The following is a 24546-nucleotide window of genomic DNA, read 5'->3' as shown; positions in this document are numbered from 1 at the left end:
CTGTAAGACTCTATCCATGAAATACTTCTCCAACCTTACCATTGCTGTCTTTATCTTTTTAGTTTTATATATTTACATATATAAAAATGAGAATGTGTGTCTGTCTGTGTGAATCCCTAAAACTCGAGAACTACGCAACCAATTTCATTCAAATTTTACAGATGCCTTACTTAGGGTTCCAGTTGTGTTTTAGTCAAAAAAAATTATTAACTTCTTGCGGAGTTCGAGCCCACGGCAACATAATATCTCCTCCACTATTTAAGTATTACGTGTTAAAAGTGAAACAAAAACACTCATGTCAAATACTTTCACTTTAAAAATGAAACTATTCTACTAACTGAAATAATCACATTTCGATACTGTAATGACAGATACTTTCAGAGAGAGAGAGAAAGAGAGAGAGAGAGATGTATATGTATACATATAGATGTATATGTACACGTTATTCCACTAACTGAAACAATCACATTTCGATACTGTAATGACAGATACTTTCAGAGAGAGGGAAAGAGAGAAAAAGAGATGTATACATATACATGTATATGTACACGTATATGCATATATATATATATATAGATATAGATCTATATGCATACATGTATATGTATACACATGTGTAGATGTGTATATATATATATATATAGATGTACATGTAATATGTACACATATATACATATATATATACATGCATACAGATATCTATACATATATACACCCATCACACACAAACACATGCACACAAACACACACATTAGTCATTTGTTTTCTTATCCAAAACTACGTCAAAAGTACTGAACGGATCTTTATGAAATTTGGAAATTATATTCTATGTATAACTCCCATGAAAATTCATATATTTTTGATGTTGATGAAATTTTAACCTGAACATAACAGATGAGCATTATTTGTAATTCAACGGTACAACAGTGTAAGACTACCCTTTCAGATATACTTACATTGTGATTTCTGCAATGTGGTGCATAAATTGTCAAGTAAATGAGACGCATCTTTGCCTCCACTGATTCACTTGCAAAGTGTTGAGTAAAATTATTTCGTTGCAGACCTCCTTTGGGTCTTTTTATTATCACTACGACACCCATAGTCCCCAGTTGGTAACATTAATTTCAAGGCCCTCCTGGATGAGAGACTGGCATTCCACTTAATGTCTATGTTCCATGCTGGCATGGATTGGAGAGTTATTAATGTAGAAATATGGTATCGTAGCTACTAACAGTTGAGGGTTGCATAGTCTAGACGACGTTTTTAGATTTCATTATTCTCTTTAACCCGGGCAAAGCCGGGTATTTCTGCTAGTATATATATAAAGATGAGAATGTGTCTGTGAGTCTGTCTGTGTGAATCCCTAAAACTTGAGAACTACACAATCAATTTCATTCAAATTTTACACATGCCTTACTTAGGGTCCATGTAGTGTTTTAGGCCAAAAATACTGATCACCTTCTTTTACCAAACTTCATGTGCTTTCATGTATTTATATTCATATACATATATATATATATATATATGTGTGTGTGTGTGTGTGTGTGTGTGTGTGTGTGTGTGTGTGTGTGTGTGTGTGTGTGTGTGTGTATCAATATATATATGTAGAATTTACAGAAAAGAGCTAAAGTTCATGAACTCATCCATAAAAATCCAGTCACATGTAGAAAAATTTAATAAGTAAACACACTAAAAAGAACTATAATACAAAGTAATAATCATTAAAATAATAAAATGACTACACGTGTTTCATAACCAAATTTTCAAATAGAAAATCAAATCAAATCAAATCGATTAAAATAAATAGATAAAAAATCAATTCTATTAAAAAATATAGCTAATCTTTGGGTCAAAATACAACAGTAATAATAATAAAATGAATGTATATATATCAACCAACAATAAATAACAAATGAATTTATATAAAAATACTTATTATATCAAGAAGTAAAAGTACTTATTTTACTAATAAATAAAAGAAAAATATTTAACGATATTATACTTACCGAAGCTTTAGTTTAAATTAAGATTAAACGTTATATTATTAACATATCGTTTATTAGAATATCAGCCAACAATATATAACAAATGAATTTCTATAAAAATACTTATTTTACCAATAAATAAAAGAAAAATGTCTAACAATATTATTAAAAATAAATGTAATACTTATCTTATCGAAGTTTTAGGTTAAACTAAAATTATAAATGTGACATTATTAACTTTGTTTATTAGAATATAAACTAACAGAAATATTAAATGAATTTATATAAAAATATTTATTTCATCAATAAATAAAAGAAAAACATTTTAACTATTATTGAAAATAAATGCAAAGCTTATCTTAACGAATCTTTCGTTTAAAATACAATTTAAACGTTATACTATTAACTAGCCTTTTACTAGAATATAAACTAACAATACATGAACTTATATAAAAATACTTATTTTATCAATAAATCAAGGAGAAATATTAAACAATATTATTGAAAAAATGCAACACTAATCTTATTGCAGTTTTGGTTTAAACTAAAATGTTAAACATTATGCTATTAACTTAGCATTAAATAGTATATCAACTAACAATAAATAACAAGTGAATTTATATAAAAATACTTATTTTACCAATAAATAAAAAAAAAACATTTAACAATAGTATTGAAAAATAAATGCAATATTTATCTTATCGAAGTTTTAGGTTAAACTAAAATTATAAACGTTATCATCATCATCATCATCGTCATCGTTTAACGTCGGCTTTCCATGCTAGCATGGGTTGGACAATTTGACTGAGGACTGGTGAAACCAGATGGCAACACCAGGCTCCAATCTGATTTGGCAGAGTTTCTACAGCTGGATGCCCTTCCTAACGCCAACCACTCAGAGAGTGTAGTGGGTGCTTTTATGTGTCACCCGCACGAAGGCTAGTCAGGAGGTACTGGCAACGGCCATGCTGAAAATGGTGTATTTTATGTGCCACCTGCACAAGAGCCAGTCCAGCGGCACTGGCAACGATCTCGTTCGAAAATCCTATGAAGGCCAGTCAGGCGGTACTGGCAACAGCCACGCTCAAAATGGTATCTAATCGAATCTTTAGTTTAAATAAAATTTTAAATGTTATACTATTAACTTGTCCTTAATTAGAATATTAACTAATAATAAATGAAATTATATAAAAATACTTATTTTACCAATAAATCAAGAAGAAACATTAAACAATATTATTGAAAATAAATGCAACACTAATCTAATCGAAGTTTTGGTTTAAACTAAAATGTTAAACGTTATACTATTAACTTAGTGTTAAATAGGATATCAACTAACATTAGATAACAAGTGAATTTATATAAAAATACTTATTTTACCAATAAATAAGAGAAAATCATTTAACAATATTATTGAAAATAAAAGCAATACTTATCTCAACAAAGCTATAGTTTAAACTATATATATGTATGTACATTGCTTGCCAACTAATGTCGGTATGTTTATGTCCCCATAAATTACCACCTTCACAAAACAGACTGAAAGAATGACTACTTGGGGGTCAATTCATTCAACTAAAGGCAATTCTCCAGTAACGCCACAGTCAAATATTTTAAACAAGTAAAAGATAAGAATAAACAAATATGCCATTTCACTCTTGAGCAACGCCGGGTATCTCTGCTAGTATATATATAAAGGGCATGAGTGATTTATGAGATGAGGTGGTTTCTAGTGGGAATAGGAAAAGATTTGTAGTAGAGAAATGTGTGTGCATAAAAGCAGATGTATGCCTGCTTATACATTACTGCATAGGTGTGTACAGGAATACATACAGCTAGAAACACATTTCACACTTGCATATAATCACAAATGAATTCATATAGCTTTTACACACATATTCAGCTATTATATTATAGAACTGCTTGTGCGCACATGTTCATTAGATCTGACATTTTCCTAACTTTCAGTAGTATGGTTATCAAAGGTAATTACTTCAATTATCTAGATAATTGTACAGTCTGATTCAAATCTCTTGAGTTGCTGTATTTATTTGTTTATATATAGATACTTTCTGTTTGGTACCATATTGACAATATTGCTACATAAGTAACTATAAATTTTAAGAAATTTGACTATGAAATTGGAAAAGCATTGGCATCATCTTTTACTTGTTTGTCATTGGACTTGCAGCCTTGCTGGGTGCTACCTTGAAAGGATTTTGTTGAGCAAATTGCCCCCAGTATTTTTCTTTTTAAAGTCTTCTATCAATCATTTTGTTGAATTGCTAAGTTACAGGAACATAAAGCAACAAGTTGTCAAGCAGTATTGGGAGTGGGTGTAACAAACACTGACACAAAAAGCACATATACAAATATAATTTTACACACACACACACACACACACACACACACACACACACACACACACACACACACACACACACACACACACACACACACACACACACACACACACACACACATGATAGGCTTCCACACTTTCTGTCTACCAAATTTACTCACAAGGATTGGTCAGCTCAGGGCTGTAGTAGAAGACACTTGTCCAAGGTGCCATGCAGATGACTGGACCTGACACCTTGTGGTTGCAAAACGAGCTTAGCACACTGCCACGACTGCACTTATGTTTTTAAATACTGCTATGGGTTAGTTGGTTCTGTTAAAAATCAGTCTTTTAGCCTTCATTGAGCCATTTCTTCTTGATCCAAATTCTTCTCAAAACTTTCTCAACATTTAGCCATGTATCCTCCTCAAATTAATGCCACATTTTCCTCCTCACCAACCACTATTATACACCAACAATCACAACGTGCTGGATTAAAATCTTTCGAGCATCAAACAAAATGTCATTCAGTATTTAGCTCCATGCTTTTGCTTTCTGAGCTCAAATCCCACTGACATTATCTTTGACTTTTGTTCCTCTGGAGCTGATAAAGTAACTATCAAGTTGATTTGACAAATACCGATGTACCCCAGGTTTCTTCAAGCAATGAGACTTACTGAGAATCCTAAATGAACTTTCTTAGTGCGTCTTGTGTTTTAAGGGTAGCTGAGAATGTAACCTCACCCTCAATGACCTTGCTGTTTCTGTCATGGATTCTATTCTTTGACTGAGTAGCACATTCTGTCTTTGAGCGAAGCACTTCATTTCATGTTGCTCTGGTTAACTGAGCTGAAAATGTGTACAGCATGTAGTTTTCTCTTCCTCCTGCTGTTGTCTCCTTCATGTTCCACTGGATCAATGGTTAGAGCCCCAAGCAGGTGACTATTTGCTCATGATTGCATAACCTTTAGAAAACAAAAAAACAAACTGGCAAATATAAGGTACATGCTTTCATATCATACTCATTTGTGAGTGATGACTGGCTTTTCTTTTTTACCTACTTCCCTAATTATTCTCTTCATTTTATTACTTTCAATAAGTACAAATAGATGGGACAAGGTTTTTTTTTTTTTGGTGACTGACTCAAGTCCTATATCAGATGTAGGAATTTTTAAACTTGACAACACTTTAGCTATTATATGACTATTGCAAATCTTCAGTTTTGAATACTTGAGGTGTGTGCCATTGATCTATAAACAGTTTCAATGATTTGGTAATAGTTGTTCATTACCATTGGTCACATGTATCCTACAGTAGTAGTCAATAAAGTATTTATATGGATAGACAACATCTATGTTCATTTATCATTTGGAAATTAATAAAATACTTTTAATAATTAAAATAAAGAACATCCTTTTAATGTTTTTGATTAATTAAATATTCAAATTTGTTTCTTATTTATAGAAGTGGCTTCCAATTACCAAACTTACGACCCGTCAATGTTAATATCTATGGCGGGGCAGGAGACACACCAACAAAGAGTGAAAACAGCCCTGTTGGTTTCGATGTGACATCACCAGGACGTCCTCACTCTTCGAATACAAGTCTTAAAAGTGAGCTTAGTGATGCTGAGTCACCAGAGAAAATATCTAATCGCTTAAGTAAGAGTATAGAGGTAGAATGTAAAACCCAAACGACGGAGAAAAGTCAAGTAACTGATGCAATAGATGTCCGGGAGTCGGGAACTGCAACGAGTAAGATGTTTTTATTTTGTTTTGTTTGTCTGGCTCTTGACTATGTATATCGCTGTCATATGTTGTATAAATGGATTTGTAGATGTTGTTGGCACTTATTGTTTAATTATTTTCCACATTACACATTTGTTGGAGGTATTACTGCTTTATAATTATGATTAAAATGTTAATTCTACAAATGAAAATAATTTTAAAGTTATAGAAATTAATTTTGAGATACTGTATATAAATAAATGGAAATGTAACTAAGGTTAATATAGGGAATTGCCCAATCACTTATGGCACTTATTGTGTTGGTACTCAGTCTACTTAAGCTAACCATCTGAGAGTAGGTCCCATTATTACTGTTTTGTTGAAGGAGCTTAATATTATCATTATTTTATACATTTTATTAGTTGGTTGAGGTTGGACATGTCTGCAGGACAATTTATTGATTCTGCATTATGTTTGCGAGATCCTAGATTATCAGAACAAACTTTTTTTCTTCCAGTGTCTTCTTCATTCTGCCTCTGTTATGAATACTTTAATCACTGCCAGTTTACATAACTATTTCACCATCAAGTTTTGTGCATTTACTATGTCTGTATCAGCAGTTATCTCACTTACCTAGTAATAGCATTTACACTCAGCTATGAACATTGCTAAGAGAAAAGAGCAAAAATTTCCCCAATATAAGCTTTTAAGGAACAGTAAATGTTAAAGAGTAAAGTGTAATCTTTTTGGTGGGGGTGGTGGTTCTATTTTGATAATCCACAATAAATAAAAGTCAACCATGTTAAAATTTGAAGTAAAAAATCCTGATCTATTTCTAGGATATCATTACCTTTTTTTTTTCATTTGATAGTAATGTATCAATAATATCAGTTATTGGAAAATGCATAGAATGCCTATTATAGATTCCACAGCTCTTAAAATTATCATGCAAGATTTGATTTGTATATTGAAATAGCTAACATTTTTTTTTGTTATAAGTTTAGTTGCATTTCACAAGAGTTGTTGTGGCTGGCCTGAGTTGATAACATGCCAGCCTATGTTTGAAAGACTCCATTCTTTATTACTTTTCACTGATACTGCCTTATATTTTTGGCGAAAACTTTTGTCTTCCCAACTGCCCAGCAGTCTTGTTAGCTGTTAACATTGTGGGCAGCTGCAGTAAACAACAATGTTGCATAAGTGACTAGTGTTTCATGAAACTTTGAATTCAAATCTGTCCTATGGATAGTATATTATGGAAAGGGAAAGATATTCATTACGAGTAAGATAGGGAGATGGAGCTATTTGCATTACATGCACTATATGTGACTTCACAGGAGCTCTAATAACTAATAATGATGCATCAGATTTTTCAAAATTTTAGTTTTCAGTTAGAATTGGGGTAGTTTTTCTTTCCATAACGTAATTATTTGGGATGCCATACAGCATAGGTGAAAGCATTATTGTTTATCAAAACATTTATCTCCTTAAAATGCATTTAGTTCTGTTGAAGAATTACTCTTGGGTTAATAATGAAGTATTTTGCTTCTAAACCATGATTGACAATACTTTTCATTTTGTGTTACAGGGAGGTAAAAATGTATTTTAAGTATTAATTTCATATTTTGAACTGTTTCATATTGTCTATTATGAGTACTTTTTGGCAATGGGATATAATAATGATATTCTCTCAGCTATATCCAATGAGAGTATTGTTAAGGGAGGAGAAAAATTATTGCGATAGTTTAAATTCTTACAAAAGGGGTACATGGCTGTGAGATGGAGATGCTGATGAAGTGAATACATAACTCAAGAGTTTGAAATTTATAACAGAAGCACTTGTGAAAAGTACATTGGTTGCTCCAGTTTTCTTAGCTTACAGTAGATTTCACTCTCACTGTTTGTATGGGTGGTTATTTCACGGAGAAATGAATTTTCCGTAGAAAAACTGCTGTTAAATAAGAGATGATAAAATATATATTGAGATTGCATAGTGTTAGAATGTGTGTATTTGTTTTCACAATTTGGATACTCTTTTCCTCTTAAATAACCACTGAAACATGAAGTGTGGAGTGAAAACTATTATGAACTAGAAGCCTAACAAGTAATGTAAGTTCCTTGGGTACATAAGGTTTGTCTGCTTTACTATGGCTTTAGGCAAGGAACTTGACTTGCTTGCAGCTAATTTCCAATCACCATACCTTTTATGCTAGCTGTGATAAATAGATGTATATCAAATAATTAAGATAACTTTGCATTCTTTTTAAATATTTTGGCCAAATTATTATAATTAAAAAGTTTAGTGCTATAGTTTTCAGTAAAATTAGGTAATGTTTTTGAGGATTTACTTTACAAATGTTTGGAAACAACTTTTTATAAATATTTTTGTAATTATGAATTATTCAAGATTTTGTTAATGATTTAAATATAATTACATAATATATTACAAGGCAGTGTAATATCTTCATTGGTATTGTTGAATCTGTGTCACCCCTTTATTGATTATATATGCATGTTTTGTATTGTTGGTCTGCTTGGATCACCATTTACTGGGCACAACCAAACCTGTATTGTTGCTGTTTAATATTTGCTCTTTATGACAACACAAACACAATTGATAGAAAAACCTGAAAAAGAAACGTGCATGTCCTTTTTTCTTTTTGCATCTTGAAATATGATTTACTTTCATTTTATTTCATGTCTTTATAAGATCCTCCAAACCTCTCCCCCCACATTAGTTGAAAATGGAAATAATTAAAATCAGTAAAGTACGTTACTGTTCTTTGATAGTTGCTGTACTTTGATTACACTCTGTACCTGGTGTGATTTATATAGATAGATATATGTTGCTTAATGTATTTTATATATTCGAATATATCTTTAGTATAATTTTTGAAAATACTTCTCTTCCAGTAATGATCAGGCATAGATCCATGTTGCTTGTTAGCATTGATTTCTTTTGACTCGGTACAAAGGTAATTTTTAAATATTTTTGGAATGCGTATTGATCAGTCAATTGAATCAATTATAATATATAATAGTTGTATTTACTCTTACTGGTACTCAATGAAATGATAAATAAAAATCAGTCTTGGCAAGTTTTAAGTCAAAATGTAGAATGTCTTAAATACATCAAGAAATTTAATCTAGTACACTACCATTGCTACTAGTTTCGATACATGCAGCAATGTTACATTAGAATATTTAAGGTCCAACAGATTTCTGATAGACTGACTATTTTTTGCTCACTGATACAATGAATTGTATTGGACCTTGTTAAAATAAGGATGTTAATTTGTGGGTAGATGAAAGATGACAGTAAACATTGAAGTTTTAAATAACACATTGAAATTCACTGCTCTTACATTACTAAGGCTTTTTGTAAAATTGGATTGTGTTCTGATGAGTGGACAAGATAATATACAAATGTACAGGTTGTTGCTGATTTCTGTGTTGTCCCTTCTAAGAATCCCTGCTTAGTAATGACAATGAATACATTTGATCATATCTCTGGACTTGCTGGAGAGGTATAGCAGTCCTATACTATCAAAGAAATCAAAATGTCAAATGAAAGCACAGCCTCTCTCTCTCTTTAGATGTTTCCTATAATTGGCTGTATACAACTTGTCAGAAAGTTTTAATGTTTTCTTTAAGAGAATTCTTCAAACTTTGGAATATTACACCTTTTGAAATAATTTATCTCAAGTAAAGTAGTAAATAGCAGTATTGAAATTTTTTCATACCACACTAGCATCTTGTTTATTTTATTGAATAAAATTGTATGTGATGCTTAGTTTCTGATTAGGCTTCAATAAGCAAACAGGATATGTTAATAGTTGATGGAGGTGTGTTCCATAGGTCTATTGCTTTCAAATAAGTTTGTGTGTCAAATTTCAATTGTTCAACTGGTAACTTCGGCCATTTTGTCTTTTCTGGTATAAAAATGTAGTATAGTATAGTATAGAATTATAGGGTGATGTTTAAGCGGTTTTACTTATTATTTAAAAGCTGAGTGATTGTGTCAAGTTCCTTTCATTCTCTTTACTGGCTGTTTTAATAATGGTTGTTTTTCTAAAATTTGATTTAAAAAATTATTTTGCATTCAATATATAAAGTTTCTTGGGTCCCACTATTATCTTCATTTTTAATTTCTACCGAATGATTCAAATTTTTTATCAGAAAACCATTATTAGATTTAATTTGCAAGTTGTTGGAGCCTTTATTTTCTATCATTTTTCAAAGGTAGGTTTCTAATTCTGTTCTGTAAATTATAAAGTGTTTATTCAGAGCTATTAATAATTTCAAATACATATACATCTCAATACCTCCTTACTCAAAGGTGTGAAGGTTCTAATTTTAGTATCCATAAATTTCCCTCTCCATCACCTGTAATATTTATATAATCACATGCAGGAGTTATGGTTTTGCCGTCCATGTTAACCACCAAACCAAAAGGTATAATTTTTTGGGAGCTTTATATATATATATATATATATATATATAATTTGCATGTTTTAAAATATTAAAATGCTTAATTTTCTCTTTTTTTACATTGCTTTATATTTTATTTTGTGTTTGGCTTTATTTGTATTATGGTTGGTGTATTGAAGCTTTGCTTTGCTCACTAGAAATTGCTGATACAGGTTCAAAAACAGTAGACGCTGGGAAGCAACCTGTTCCTCAAAATGAAACCACAGCTGTCACAGTAGATTCTGAGAAAGTTCAAACAGAAAAATCAGCTGAAGTCAGTGCGGTGGATGATAAACCTTCAGAGGTTGAAAAGCAACCTGCTGCAAATGATACGATGCCAGTGAGGGTTCCAGAAGAAATCAAAACAGCTGCCCCAGTAAAGAACAAAACTGCCTTGAAATTGAACGAACCATTACCTCCACTTGGTGAGTTTCTCTACCAGGAATTAATAAGAAAACACCTAGAAAAACTATTTAAGAGTCAACAAAAATAATCCTTTTACAATGATTTCATCTTACCTCCAACAATGTATTGTTTCTATAAACTGGCATATATATATATATATATATATATATATATATATATATATATATATATATGTCACTATTTCATTGCAAAGTAGAATGATAATCAAGCACTTCCTTTACTGAACATTAATTTGTTGCAGTACAATAAATCAATATTTAAGTCTAAAATAAATTTGGAAGAATTGTTTACCAAAGTTTCAATTTTAGTTATTTAAAGCATTGATAGGTGAATGTAATTTCTATGCAGTAGGGAAAAGCAAACAGCTAAAATTTTGGAATAATGTAATGTTCAGTACAACCCAGATTTCTATGCCTGGTGATATTTGAAGAGCACACCATTCTCTAGCTATCATTTACCTTAGATTTTATTTTTCTCCTGGAAATTGTACTCCTTGTTTACATAACAAATATATATTTATCTGTCCTTCCTTCCTTCCTACCCAATCAACTCAGTGTTGTTGACCAACTTGAAGATTGTTTTAATTTTTTAAAAATATTTATTTGTTTATTTCCATTAGATGCACAACACTTGCTTTGTTGCATGAGTATTTCAGCTTGTGAAATTGCAATCTAGTTTTTCTTTTGTGTTATCGTGAAAGAAAAAATTTACATGCCTCTGCTTTTTGTTTTTATTCACTGTTATTCTTATATTGTTATGTTTGTGCATATGTATAAAGTGTATATTTGCATATGTGTGCATATATATATATATATATATATATATATATATATATATGGATGTATATGGATGTATATATACAACACACATCATACATATATCTATGTACAATTAATATATGTATATTTATGTAAGTTGAATATTTTTTACTAAGGGTTCTAGATAATTACGCAAATATAAACGATTTTTAATGACTTTCTTGATTATTTTGTTTTCTGTATCTCTTAAATTTGCTTGTCTATTTGTTTTACTAACATAAATCAACCAACTTTGAAAACCTGGTTATAACACTTTATAAATTCCAAATTCTGAATGGAACATTTAGCATTCATTGAGAACATTGGAAGATAGATTTCTTTTAAACACTACTCATCTCTCTTCTATATTTAAGAGACGAGGAATTCTGTACATTATTCACATTTGACAGATATTTGTCCTCCTCTTGTTTGTTGCTAACACAATGTTTCAGCTGATATACCCTCCAGCCTTCACCAGGTGTCTTGGGGAAATTTTGAACCTGGGTTCTCATTCCTAAGGTATTTTTCGATGTTATTAATCATTATTATTCAGGTCACTGCCTGGAATTGAACTCGGAACCTTGGGGTTAGTAGCTCATGCTCTTAACCCCAAAATTCAGAGTTCAATTCCAGGCAGTGACCTGAATAATAATAATAATAATAATAATGATAATAATAACAACATTGAAAAATACCTTAGGAATGAGAACCCAAGTTCAAAATTTTCCCAAGACACCTGATGTGAAGGCTGGAAGGTATATCAACTGAAACATTGTGTTAACAACAAACAAGATGAGGAGAAATATCCGTTAAATGTAAATACTTGTCTCTATTCTCAGTAATTAACATCTTTTATTTTCTTTCATGAATAATTTTCTTTGAGAAGAGACAAGGCAAGAAATTATCAATGTATTTTTTACTGTTTTTATAGGATAATCTTTCAATATATTTTCAGATTGTCTTGAAGTGCCATATTTACATATATTGCATATCTTTAGGTTGTGCTGTTAGTAGTGGAGAGAGGGGAGACTTTCTTCCATAAGCAACTACCATTCTTTCTTGGAGGGGAAAAAAAAAGCCTTGGCTTGTGTATGGTTAATGCTGGCATCTGTTGAAGTTATTCATAGTTCTTACATTATTCTCAGCATCTTCATTTTTAAAGAAAACTGAAAAACTGGAAGATGGAAAGAAAAAGACTATGAAGTCAAGAAAGACAGAAATGGAATATATCATACTTTAATCCCTAAACTTCTGGCATAAAACCTCCCCACTTAATACTACAACTCCTTTTCATTCAATTGGTGGGGCTCATCTTGCGAGTTACTTGCCAATCTCTCTAGTGTAAAAAAAACCCTGTAAAGTGGTTGGTGTTATGAAGGGCATCCAGCTGTACAAACCATGTCAAGTGGTTATTGGAGCTTGATGGATTGTTGGTTCCTGTTGAACCATCACGCCCATGCCAGTTTAGAAAATGGACATTAAATGATAGTTAGAAAAGTATTATGTCAGCAGGAGACAAAATTTCTTTTGCTAATTAGTCAAAGCATTCTCAGTGGAAGCTGAGTCTTGGTAGTTGTTGTAGTGATGACTGTAAACCATGTCTGTGTGATGCAAACCTACATTAACTTTGTTTCTGAGATAAATGAAAGTAATACTGAAACTATTGTAGTCTTGTCCTATGGAACATGGTTTACTTTATTTTGAATCACAATTGGTGACCTAGTATTGTTGTGTACAGCTTTCCATCAAGGTCAGTCAATGATGTGAACTGTTTCACACCATTTTCAATGGCAAAATGACAGGAAGTGCCTGAAACTTAGTGCAGAACAAATATTACAGAGGTCTTGGGACTTAATTTGAAAGATAGTACCTTTTACTTTTCGTTTCCAAAGTTCTCTTTTGCTGAAATAAACATACATTGGCAAATGACACACACACACCACTACCTACCTTCTGCATAGTACCAGTCTATCAAATTTCACTTACTAGCCATTGGTCAACCAGATACTGGTAGAAGATGATTATTCTAGGTACTACACTGTGGGATTGGGGATTGAACTTGAAATCATATGACTGGCAAGCTATAGTCATATGAGTGCATAAGTATATTCTTGGTGAAGAATGGTTTCTAAGGGAGAGAAAACAGATTATGACTCTTCATATTTTTATGGGGAGGTAATTATTGAACAAACTATTCCTGTTCTTGTGGGATAGACTTAATTTGTTACCAAGTTTAACACCACCTTAGGTACCTTTTGGTGGAGTTCAGTTTATAGCAAGGATTTAAGCTAGGTGTCTGATCTAGAAAGAACCTAAATATGGTTACAGGCATTACTTTTCCATTTCTGCTTAAAGAAATATATGGTTGCAGTAGGGAGTGAAGAATGGATTATAGATTCAGTTTGCCAAACACTTAACAGCTGTTTTATAGCTGTTGCCATTATATTGAAGCCTCTGTTTACTGCAATAAAGATTTACAGGTTCATTCCTAGCGTAATTTACAAAAATATCTTGCAAAACAATGGGAATTCTCTTTCTCACATATGCACACAGTGTAGTGGTCTGTAAAAATACAAAAGATGGTTTAATAATCAGGCTAATTGGTACTAATTATTACTACCAATAAACATGAAAAAGATGTTCATCAGTTTTATTTTATTCTAGTGGTTGATCTGTGTTAGCTTGAAAATATCATTAACTATGTTTAAGTATTAACTGTTTATGTATTCAATGATATTTTTTTTTTTTTACATACACGTTGGAGTTTGATTAGATGTAATTTACATTTAGCTATTGATTTAGAATTAATTGATGATTAACCCACTTTTATCTGTTAACTTTAACAAGCTGTTAATGTTAAAAATTATTTTCTATATAGATGTGTTATTTAATCTTTTCTTTAAAAAAACATTTTTTACTCCAATCCTTCACTAAATCCACATTTCTGGAAATTTTAAAACTGTTGAAAAGTCTTAATTCAAACTTAATCAGGACAAACTTTTATCATTTGCATCATCTTTCTGTCTTTAAAATTAAAAGAATTTCCATTTCTTTTGTCCTCCATTCTTTAGTTTCTAAACTGTAATTGTCACAGAATGTTTCATAATAGCACATTTTTTTTTATTTGTCCACCAAGTCAGTTTAAATGACCTCCTAATACCAAACATAGGAGTTCTTGATATTTTTATTGTTTTTGTTTTGGTCACTTTTCATATATCATTGTCATTTCATTCTCTTTTATCAACTGATGTAGATGGCACTTTATTTTGTGCTTTTTTTTTTATGAAGTTCAGCAAAAATTGTGATTTTGGACCAGCTTGATGTCTGGTAATTTAAGAACAATCTACCAACTTCTGCAGAGTTATTTCATTGAACTTAGAAAAATAATTCTAGTGTAAACAATTTCATTTCATTGTTTTTTTCTTTTAGATAAAATTAAGATAAATCAACGAAATACTTATACTTCCATTCCTCCCACACCAAACTTTTGCTTTTGTATCACTGCTTATTTTATTGGACTTTTTGATTTTTTTTTTTCTTTATTTTCGAGAACTGCAGTGTTAAAGGCATTCAGCTGTTTTTATTACTTATTTTGTTTTGGCAATTTTATTCTTTCTTTCTCTTTCACTCAGTTTTCTGTCTCTTCACTTTGTGTTTTTTTTTAATGTTATTTTTTGTTGTGCTATTTACTCTCTCATCTCTTCCTATCTTTCACTTTTTCTTTGTCTATCTTTGTTGCCTCTCTACATTTTTCTTTCTGTATATGTCATCAGCTTCGTTACAAATGTAAAGTGCTGCTACATTTATATTTAAATGCTTCATTTCTCTTTCCAATCTTTGCTTACCTTGCGGCTTACTTTACTTTACTTGCGACGGTAAGTCATTCTTCAACTATTTGTAAATAATTCTAGAGGAGTTTTATCAGCTCTTTGTCTCATTCTCCACCCCTCTTCTATGTCCTTCCTATTTGTCTTTATCTCTCTCATACTTTGAATTCTCAGCTATGTAGAAATATTTCCTTATTGGTAGTGTCGACCTTTTTAGTTGTCATTAGTCGTATTTCTTCTCCCTTTGCTTATTGTGACCAAGTACACATTGTGACCAAGTACACATGTAAACCAAGTTTTTGTCTACTCTCCTTACACATACCCAAAAGCATGCTTATTTACTGTATGTAGCAATGTATTGTACATGTTACATCATGTGCTTTCTCTAGTTTGATTTTTTTTTAAACTTTAAATTTTGTTTTTAAACTAAAAATTTGAAGTTTTAATGATGAACTGTATAAAGTGAATTGAAGATTTTGATATTGACAATATGTGTTATAGTTTTAACTGAATCTTGTCCTTCTGTATAAGGGCTGGTTATGGTAGTTTTCAATGGATCATTTTGATTTTTCAATGCTACTAACTATTATGGAATATTGTGAATGTCATCAAAAATGGACCTCAAAATAAACAAATATGAAATGGAAAAAATAGTGATTTTCTTGACATGCAAATTAAAATCAGTTGGTCATAGCATTTGTTGAAATACTTTGGTCACCTGTGTTCATATGACACACTACAATCACAGAAGTTACTGATTGAAGCATTATTCAATTATTGCTTTGGGCATGACCATTCCATCTTTACTGCATATTTTGGACTTGTTGCAGATGGTGTCTATTTTGAAAACAGTACAGATTTTGTAGTCATTTGACTTGGGTAACAGGTAACCACCAAGTCCTTCAACAAAGAAATTCTCTGGCTCATTTGGTCCCTATTTTAATGACATTAGGAAAATTTAGTTATACTGAGCAAGTCATGTAATTGCAGTGGATCTCTATGAATGACCCATACATATCATAATTTTATTAAATGAAAAGAAATTGAGGAAGCAGCTCACTCTATACAAGTCATTGTCAGTTTTTTTCTTTTTATATACTTATACAAGTCATTGATTAACTAAAACATTATAGTAAGTGGTGTTATAATTTATAATGGGCTTGCAGTTTTGTGAAGTTACAATTTAAAATAAGCCAAAGTACAATTGAAGTAAAAATTAAATATACAACTTCATTGTATTGCTGCATGAGGGTTGGCTGAAAAATTCATAGGCTGATCACGATAAACTCATGGGATGTGACCAAATGAGGTTTATTTTTCAACATAGTCCCCACTTGCAGTCCACACACTTCTTCCATCAGTGTTGCAGTGCTTGGGTCTCATTGGTCAAAAAAAGTCACCAACAGCAGATATGATGGCATCATCACTGTGAGACTTGTTCCCAGCCAATTGTTTTCCCATGTTGAGGAACAGATGAGTCTGGTGGGGCCAAATCAGAATAGGTAGGGTGACCAACCAGTTCAAAGCCACAGTCATGCACAGCAGCCATTGAGAGCAAGGACTCGTGTACTGGAGTATTGTCCTAATGAAACAAGGCCCCTTTTGTCAGTTTTTCTGGGAGTTTGCTCTTGATGTCCTTTGATAACTGCCTCAACAAGTTGGCTTAATACTTCCATTGATCATGTAGCCTTTCTGAAGAGAGTCGATAAACACAATACCTTTTGCAGCCCAGAACACCGAGGCCATCACTTCCCCTGCAAATGAAATGACCGTGGCCTTCTTTGGAGCAGGTGGGGAAGGGGTGTTTCCATGGCATAGATTATCTCTTTGTGCCTTACTCAGTGATGAACCTGGATTTGCCTGAAACAGTGTCAGATTTTCCTGTGATGTGATGTGATCAGCCTGGTGTGCTTTTGATTAGGTGTCAGATGTGGCACCTACCAAGCAGAAACCTTTGTCATGCCAAGTCCATTGTGTAAAAGGTTCTCAACTCTTACGGGACATGCTAATAGCATTGGCTATTTGATTTATAGTCATTTGGCTGTCATACATCACCATATGGTGAACATAATGTTTTCCTCGATGGTGACAGTTGCAGACGTCATCTTCAAGATTCTCTCCCTTCCCCTCGTAAATTCAGCTGTCCATTTTTGCACTGTTGATAAAGCTGGAGTCATCCCCTAATGCAGCAACCTGTTAGCATGAATGTTGATGGGGCCCAGACCCTTTTTTCTGCAGGTACTTGATAATACCATGATGTTAAATTTTGTCTGTTTTCAAAAGAAGTTGCTACTGGTTATTTTTGAAGTCTTTGAACAGTCAAATGTCAGTTTACTTGGAAAGAAGCAATATAGTTATTAATAAAGAGTTGAAATTGATACATACAAAATTTCACAGCTCTCGCATCACTCCTTCATGGTATATGAACTTCTCAATCCACCCTTGTATATATGCACACAAACACTTGAACAAAAACGAGAAAAAGCCAAATGAACATTGATTAGGAAGGTTACTTATTGGCTTAGTCAGAGGGAAAAAGAGTAGTACCCTTGATTCTTTTTTTTAGAAATTACTCTAACTGGCAAGAGGAAGTTCTCAGATTAGACATGTTTTTAGAATGCATACAGCAGATTAGATTCAACTAAAAGTGCCATTAGGCCAAGCGGTGATGTTAAACAGAGTGGTGGATTAAATCTACCACCTACCCAAGAACAGAAGTGGCCTCTCACTGAACAGGTTTCCACATGATTTCCATCTACCAAGCTTTGATCACCTTTAAACTATGGTGCAAAAATATATACTTGTTCAAGATGCTGTGTAGTTGAATTGAACCTAAAACTACATAGTTGAGAAGCAGTCTTCTAAATCACATGACCATTTTGTTGGAAGAGGTGTTTTTTTTTTTGTTCAGATGCCTTTCTCATCTACTAAAACCATTATGAAGTTCAAGTGGTACATGCATTCATATATGATTTATTTAACTAAGACTGTCTGTCTCAAAATGTCTTGTGTACAGAGTTCTTAGCTACAACCTATTAAATAAATAAATAAAAAAACTTTATTCACTAACCACATCAACTGATAGAAAATCAATTGGTTGAGGCTAATGCATGGCAGGAATGTTTGGGAAATTAAAAATATAAATGCTTGATATTTTGACCATTTGAAAATGTTGCATGTATCATGCAGTTCTCTTTTTGGAGTGTCTAATATTTTTCCTTTGATTTGTTGAAGATTATTATTATTTCTTTCTTTCATGCATTTGCACTATTTCACACCCCACCTATACATCACCTAGTGATTATTTATATTATTTATACATAATAGGTGCAGATTAATAGGTTGTGTAGTAAGATGTTTGCTTCCCCACTATGGTTCTGGGTTCAGTCCCACTGCTTGGCACCTTGGGCAAGCTTCTTCTACTATAGCCTTTGGTTGACCAAAGCCTTGTGTGTGGATCTGGTGGACGGAAACTAAAAGAAGACTTTGTGTGTGTGTGTATTAATGTCCTTGTAACTTAATTCAACAAGAAACCAATAGAATAAATACCAAGCTTTAAAGAAAAAATGTACTGGAGTTGATTGATTTGACTAAATTTCCTCAAAATGGTGTCTTAGTATGGCTGTAGTCTAATGACTGGAACAAGTAAAAGATAATGAAATTCACTTCCATCAAATATTATATATGTGCATATTATATGTGTATATATATATATATATATATATATGTGTGTGTGTGTGTGTGTGTGTTCTGTATGTATAATATATGTATTATAAGTATGTATTGTAGGCCCCAGCTCGTATCCGAGCATTGGGTTCGTCAGTTTCCATTCAGTCTCCTTGGCTGGTATTTGTGCTGAAAGTGACTTTGGGGTTCAAGTCAGTGTTGAAAGAGTCGTGGGCAGAACTTGCACGGAATGGTTGGTCAAGGATGTTGAAGATGCTCCTTTCTTCTCCTGTGTTTTGCCTCTCATTCTATTGTCTGCTTGAAGGAGCTAGCTCCATTGTGAACAGTGGCCCTCCAAGCTGTCCTATTTATGGAAATTTGTTCCCATGAGGATGGCTGGCTGTTATCTTGAGCCAAGGTCCGTTTGAACTGGTTTTTAAAACAGAATTTTGGACTTCCTCTGGGTCTTGTTCCAATTCCAAGTTCTCAGTAGAACATGCTCCTTGGGAGTTGAGAGGGCTCTATACACTGGACGTGACCTGCCCAGCAGAGATGGTGGCAAAAAACGGTGGCTTCGATACTTGGTAGTTAGGCGTGGCGAAGAACCTCATTGGTAACGTGATCTTCCCATTGTGTGTTGAGGATTTGTCATAGCTTCAATTGCTGGAAGTATTCAAGGCACTTGAAGTCATGGTGGTACACCATCCAAGTCTCACAAGCATAGAGTAGAGTTGACAGGACAATGGCACAGAAGACCGTGATCTTTGTCCGAATGATGTATCGTATGTATGTATGATGTATCGTGTGACGTGACATATGGGTGTGATGTGATGTGACGTGACATATGGGTGTGATGTGATGTGACGTGACATATGGGTGTGATGTGACGTGATGTATGGATGTGATGCGACGTGATGGATGGGTGTGATGTATGGATCTGAGGTGATGTATGGATCTGAGGTGATGTATGGATGTGGTGTGATACATGGGTGTCATGTATGGATGTAATGTGATGTATTGATGTGGTGTGATGTGAGGTAGGAATGTGACGTGATGTATATCTTGTTTGTGTTATATGTTGTGTGTGTTAAGTCAGGTCTTCTATTAATAAATTTAGAACTTCATTTGAAAATGGCATGGTGTGTGTGTTTTCATGAAATGGTATAAATATATTGCTTTGAATATTCACATTTAAAACAAGAAACAATTCACATCAACCTTTGATTTCCAAACATGTTATTATCATATTCATCCTGTTCATTTAACCATCACAAACTATTTATTACATCAGAATTTTCTTTTTTGTGTTTTAATTTTCTACACTATTTAAATCAGTCCATTCTGTAATTACAGCTAGATGATTATGGAAAAAGTTGGCTGAAATATAGTGTAGAAAATAACTAACTATTGGAGTAGTCTAACTATTGGATATCTGAAAGTACTAACTATTGGATATCTGAAAGTACTTTAACCATAACACATCACAACTATTTAGATAATGAACAATTGAAACTGACTTAGAAACTAACTTAAAAACTAGCACAAACCAAGTCTCTGCACAATTCATAGCAATCAATGCATCATATTTTAAATTCTTTTTTTGTATTATTTTATAGATGTCCTGTTGCATTTTCTTCTAAATTTAAACTTTTAAAAATAAAAATAATCAGATTTTTTAAAGAACTAGTTATATTTGGTTGTATCTTATTTTTTCTGTCAATTAAATGCATAAACTTTTGAAACAGTAGTTTAAAATAAATTCATAATTTCTGATTTCAGTATTAGACCGTACACCAAATGCTATAATTCCAAACACACCTGAGCTTGATGAACCTGCAGAAGCTCTAAGCCAAGCTAATGCAGCAAATAAAAAGAATGTCAAGTATGTTTTTCTTTATTATTATTATTGTTGTTGTTGTTTATAGAAGTGGATTGACAGAACCATTATTGTTGAGAAAATGTTTTTTTTTTTTTTCCACTTTACATTCTGTGATCAAATCCTACTTAGGTTAATTTTGCCTTTCATTCTTTATAGGTTAAAATATATTAGTCAATGAGTGGGGTCAATAGTATCAAACAATCCTTCCCCTCAAAATTGTTTGGCTTTTGCTTAAATCAAACTTATGATTAAAATCTTAAGGCAGCAAACTAGCAGAATTGTTAAAACATAAAAGACCAGGAGAAATGCTTCTAAGTATTTTGTTCAGTGCACTACATTCAAATCTCATGGAGGTCAACTTGGCCTTTAATCCTTCTGGGAATGATAAAGTACCAATCGAGTGGGGTTGATGGTATTGATGAACCCCATCCCTTCAAGATTGCTGGCCTTTTACTTAATTTAGAAACCATTATTATCATCATCATAAATAATTTTGTTAAAAATTAATTATTGGTTTTGTATAGGTGAAGACTTCATAATCAATAAGGCTTTGGGTAAAACACCTGACAATATTGAATTTTATTCCTCACAATTGTCCTTGCCAGGGTTAAATATGCCATCTCATCTTTTCCAGTCAGTAAAATACCAATGGCATCATCATACTGTTGAATCAACTATACACCCTTTTCAAATTTATAGCCTTCTTCCATTGTAAGAAATAGCTGTTTCTAGATTCGTAAAGTACAGTCTAGTTCGGTCCTTCATCACCGTCCTCTTACTTATATGCAATAAAAGAACAGTTATTGACTGTTTTATATGTCCAATAGCTTCAATGTCCTTCTTATTGAGTGATTCATTCCTCCATCCATGTTGATGCCATTGATGACAGAAAATTGATGGCAAGATAGTGTGTGTGCAAGGGTATTGTTGACTTATTAGTTCTTGTGATTTCTCATGTTTTTGTCTCACTTCTAGCCATTTTAAAGATTGTCTTCAACTCGTCTCTGTATAACAGCAGTAAAGACATTCATGTGGTCTTCTTCTCAGTGGTAGATTTGCTGAAGGGTTTTTGACAAAGGAACCTCTTTCTTTCTAACCACCTGGTCCTATTCACTGCAGTCGGTGTTTGATTATGGATTCTGTATTTCAGTCGTTGGTTTTTTTTTTTTTTAGGATAGCTTTTTTTTTTATATGAAGAAACTTGATATCTCAACAATAAAGTCTCCATGTTTCACAACTATAATAACTGTTAAAAAGAAATCTCATTTGAAAATACTTCAAATTCAAAGATTGCCATATCAACAGTATATTATGCAGATAGTAATTTCTTTCAAAGACAACTAACAGTCAATACTACTCCCCTTTTGGTTGATGTGGGTTTTGTCTTGAGAGTAATTTGTAACCTCAGTAGTGCTAGTGCTATAACAAAAGCACTTTCCACTAAGTCGAGGGGTCTTGTTTTGTAAATACTTTGAAATCTCAGTAGTACTGGTGTCATGACAGCACTCAGTCCGCTCTGTAAGGTACTTTAGGAAGAGCATCCAGGCTCATTGGTTCCTGTCAAACGATTCAATCCATATGCTGTCAGGTGAAGCTTGAAATAAATTTGATTCTACTCTCAGTATAGGGTTCAACCTTTGGTACACATTGTTAATTTCATACTTGTTTCAAAATAACACAATTCAATGTATTTTCTGTGCTGTAGAGTAGTTGCAAAGGGTATTCAGCAATAAAAACTATGCCAAAACAAAATATCACAAAACAAAATTGATCAGTTTCATGTATGTGCATAAGATGTAAGCTGGAGTGTGGCAAGCAGTGACACACAGTGACACCCATCCAGACTATGTTAGGGGGGAGGTGGGGAGTGTGTGTGGGGAATCAGTGAATGAGTTTGTGTGTTTATGCACATAAATATGTGATGGTTATTTGCTGTGTGTGCATGTACACATTTTCATAAATATACAGTAGTTTGATATAAACAGGATATCCATTTTTGGTAACAAAGCATATAATTCAATTGTCTCTCTTCATTTATTTAGCAAATTAAATTTTAAAAAAATCTTTTTCTAAGGAGTCATTGTTCTTTTGCTTGCAGAATAAATAATGAATCTATATACAATGAGTTTGCAATGCAAGATTCAGATCTCATCGGTGATGTTGACTTTGGTGCTGATATAACTGGTAAGTAGGTGTTTTGTTAATTAACCTTATTGTTGATGCTAAGGGGCTGATTGATATATTTATTATACTTATATATTCTTTTGATGAATATTCTTGAGAAGCTTCGAGGGTGAGAAGGGATGAATGGTGGGGAAAAAATGTAAAACTTAATTTTAAGACAATATTTGAATAATATTCAGTTAAGTGTGATGTTAGAATTTTTTTGTTTTGAGCCAGTTATTTTCTTTCTCTGACTCTCTCACTCATGCAGTTCCCAATTTGGGATAGTACTTTGGCAGTATGGCTAACAAATTTTAGGATTCTTGATTCTTTGTCACTGTGCAACACATTAGGCAAGTGCTTTTCACAGTGTCTTGTGAATGAAAATTGGTAGATATAAACTATATAGAAACCTGTCATATTATTTGAATAGGGAATTATATAATGTGTAGTTAACCATTCAATGAGTAGTGATCAATAAAATATAAATTGTGAACTGATATAATTGAGTAATAAGTTTGAATACAGTGCTGAAGCACAGTCTTAGTCCAAGGACTGTAAATTAGTGGAGTGGACAATTATGGACCTTTTGGTAATTTCAAGTTAAAATAGCTTTGATATAAATTACTATCAATCAGTAGACACTTATTCAATAGCCTCTGTATACTTCAATCCATATTGCAGTCAGTGTCTTTTGATTGTTTTTTCTTAAAGTTGACATTCTTACCATTTTATACAGGTAGTGCAGTCAATCCTGGAGAATATGCTTCCTCAGGTATTTACAATTTTTTCATATTCTATATATAACATATTCATTTGCTTTCAATCAATGATGAGTTATGTGTTTATAGTTTTCAAGTTCCATTGTGCATGTTTTATATTGTCTTAATTTGTTAATAATTTGTCTTTGTGAATTAAATTTTTTTTTTCTCTCCATATCTTTGTCAAATTGGCTAGTTCAGTTTTGGAGATAAATTCTCATGTATTTCATTAATGAAATCTAAAAAAAAAAAAAAAATTCAATTTTGCTGGCAATTTTTTTCATTCATTTTTTTCATTTATTTTCATAAGGTCCCATGGAAAGTGTGAAAGAAATTCTGTACATTTCCTTGAAAAAAAAAAAACTGGCTTTATCTTTATCTTTTCATTTGTTTCTAAATCTAATTTACAATTCTTGCGTATCTCATGTTGAGATTTGTTTTTGAGTAATTTATTCATTATTTTATTCATCTTTATGATATCAGATTTTCATTATTTTTAACACA

At 32.3% G+C, this 24546-nt stretch overlaps 1 protein-coding gene across 50 annotated transcripts in view; it reads left to right on the top strand.

The window, feature by feature from the left end:
* LOC106882306 (C-Jun-amino-terminal kinase-interacting protein 4) overlaps positions 1–24546 on the top strand; it is a 249052-nt gene that overhangs the window by 68283 nt on the left and 156223 nt on the right. For 22 of the 50 annotated variants that reach the window (XM_089365046.1, XM_089365040.1, XM_089365039.1 and 19 more), the window contains exons 5-9: positions 5791–6080; positions 10682–10948; positions 21019–21121; positions 23217–23302; positions 24021–24056. In XM_089365046.1, the coding sequence (XP_089221172.1) occupies positions 5791–6080; positions 10682–10948; positions 21019–21121; positions 23217–23302; positions 24021–24056 (782 nt within the window). The remainder of the gene's footprint in view (positions 1–5790; positions 6081–10681; positions 10949–21018; positions 21122–23216; positions 23303–24020; positions 24057–24546) is intronic. The other 28 variants (XM_089365074.1, XM_089365068.1, XM_089365064.1 and 25 more) reach the window with 2 other exon arrangements.

This window comes from Octopus bimaculoides, chromosome Z, assembly GCF_046866305.1.
Source record: "Octopus bimaculoides isolate indiv1 chromosome Z, ASM4686630v1, whole genome shotgun sequence".
Lineage (NCBI taxonomy): Eukaryota > Metazoa > Mollusca > Cephalopoda > Octopoda > Octopodidae > Octopus > Octopus bimaculoides.
This window is presented reverse-complemented; position numbering and strand designations above follow the sequence as displayed.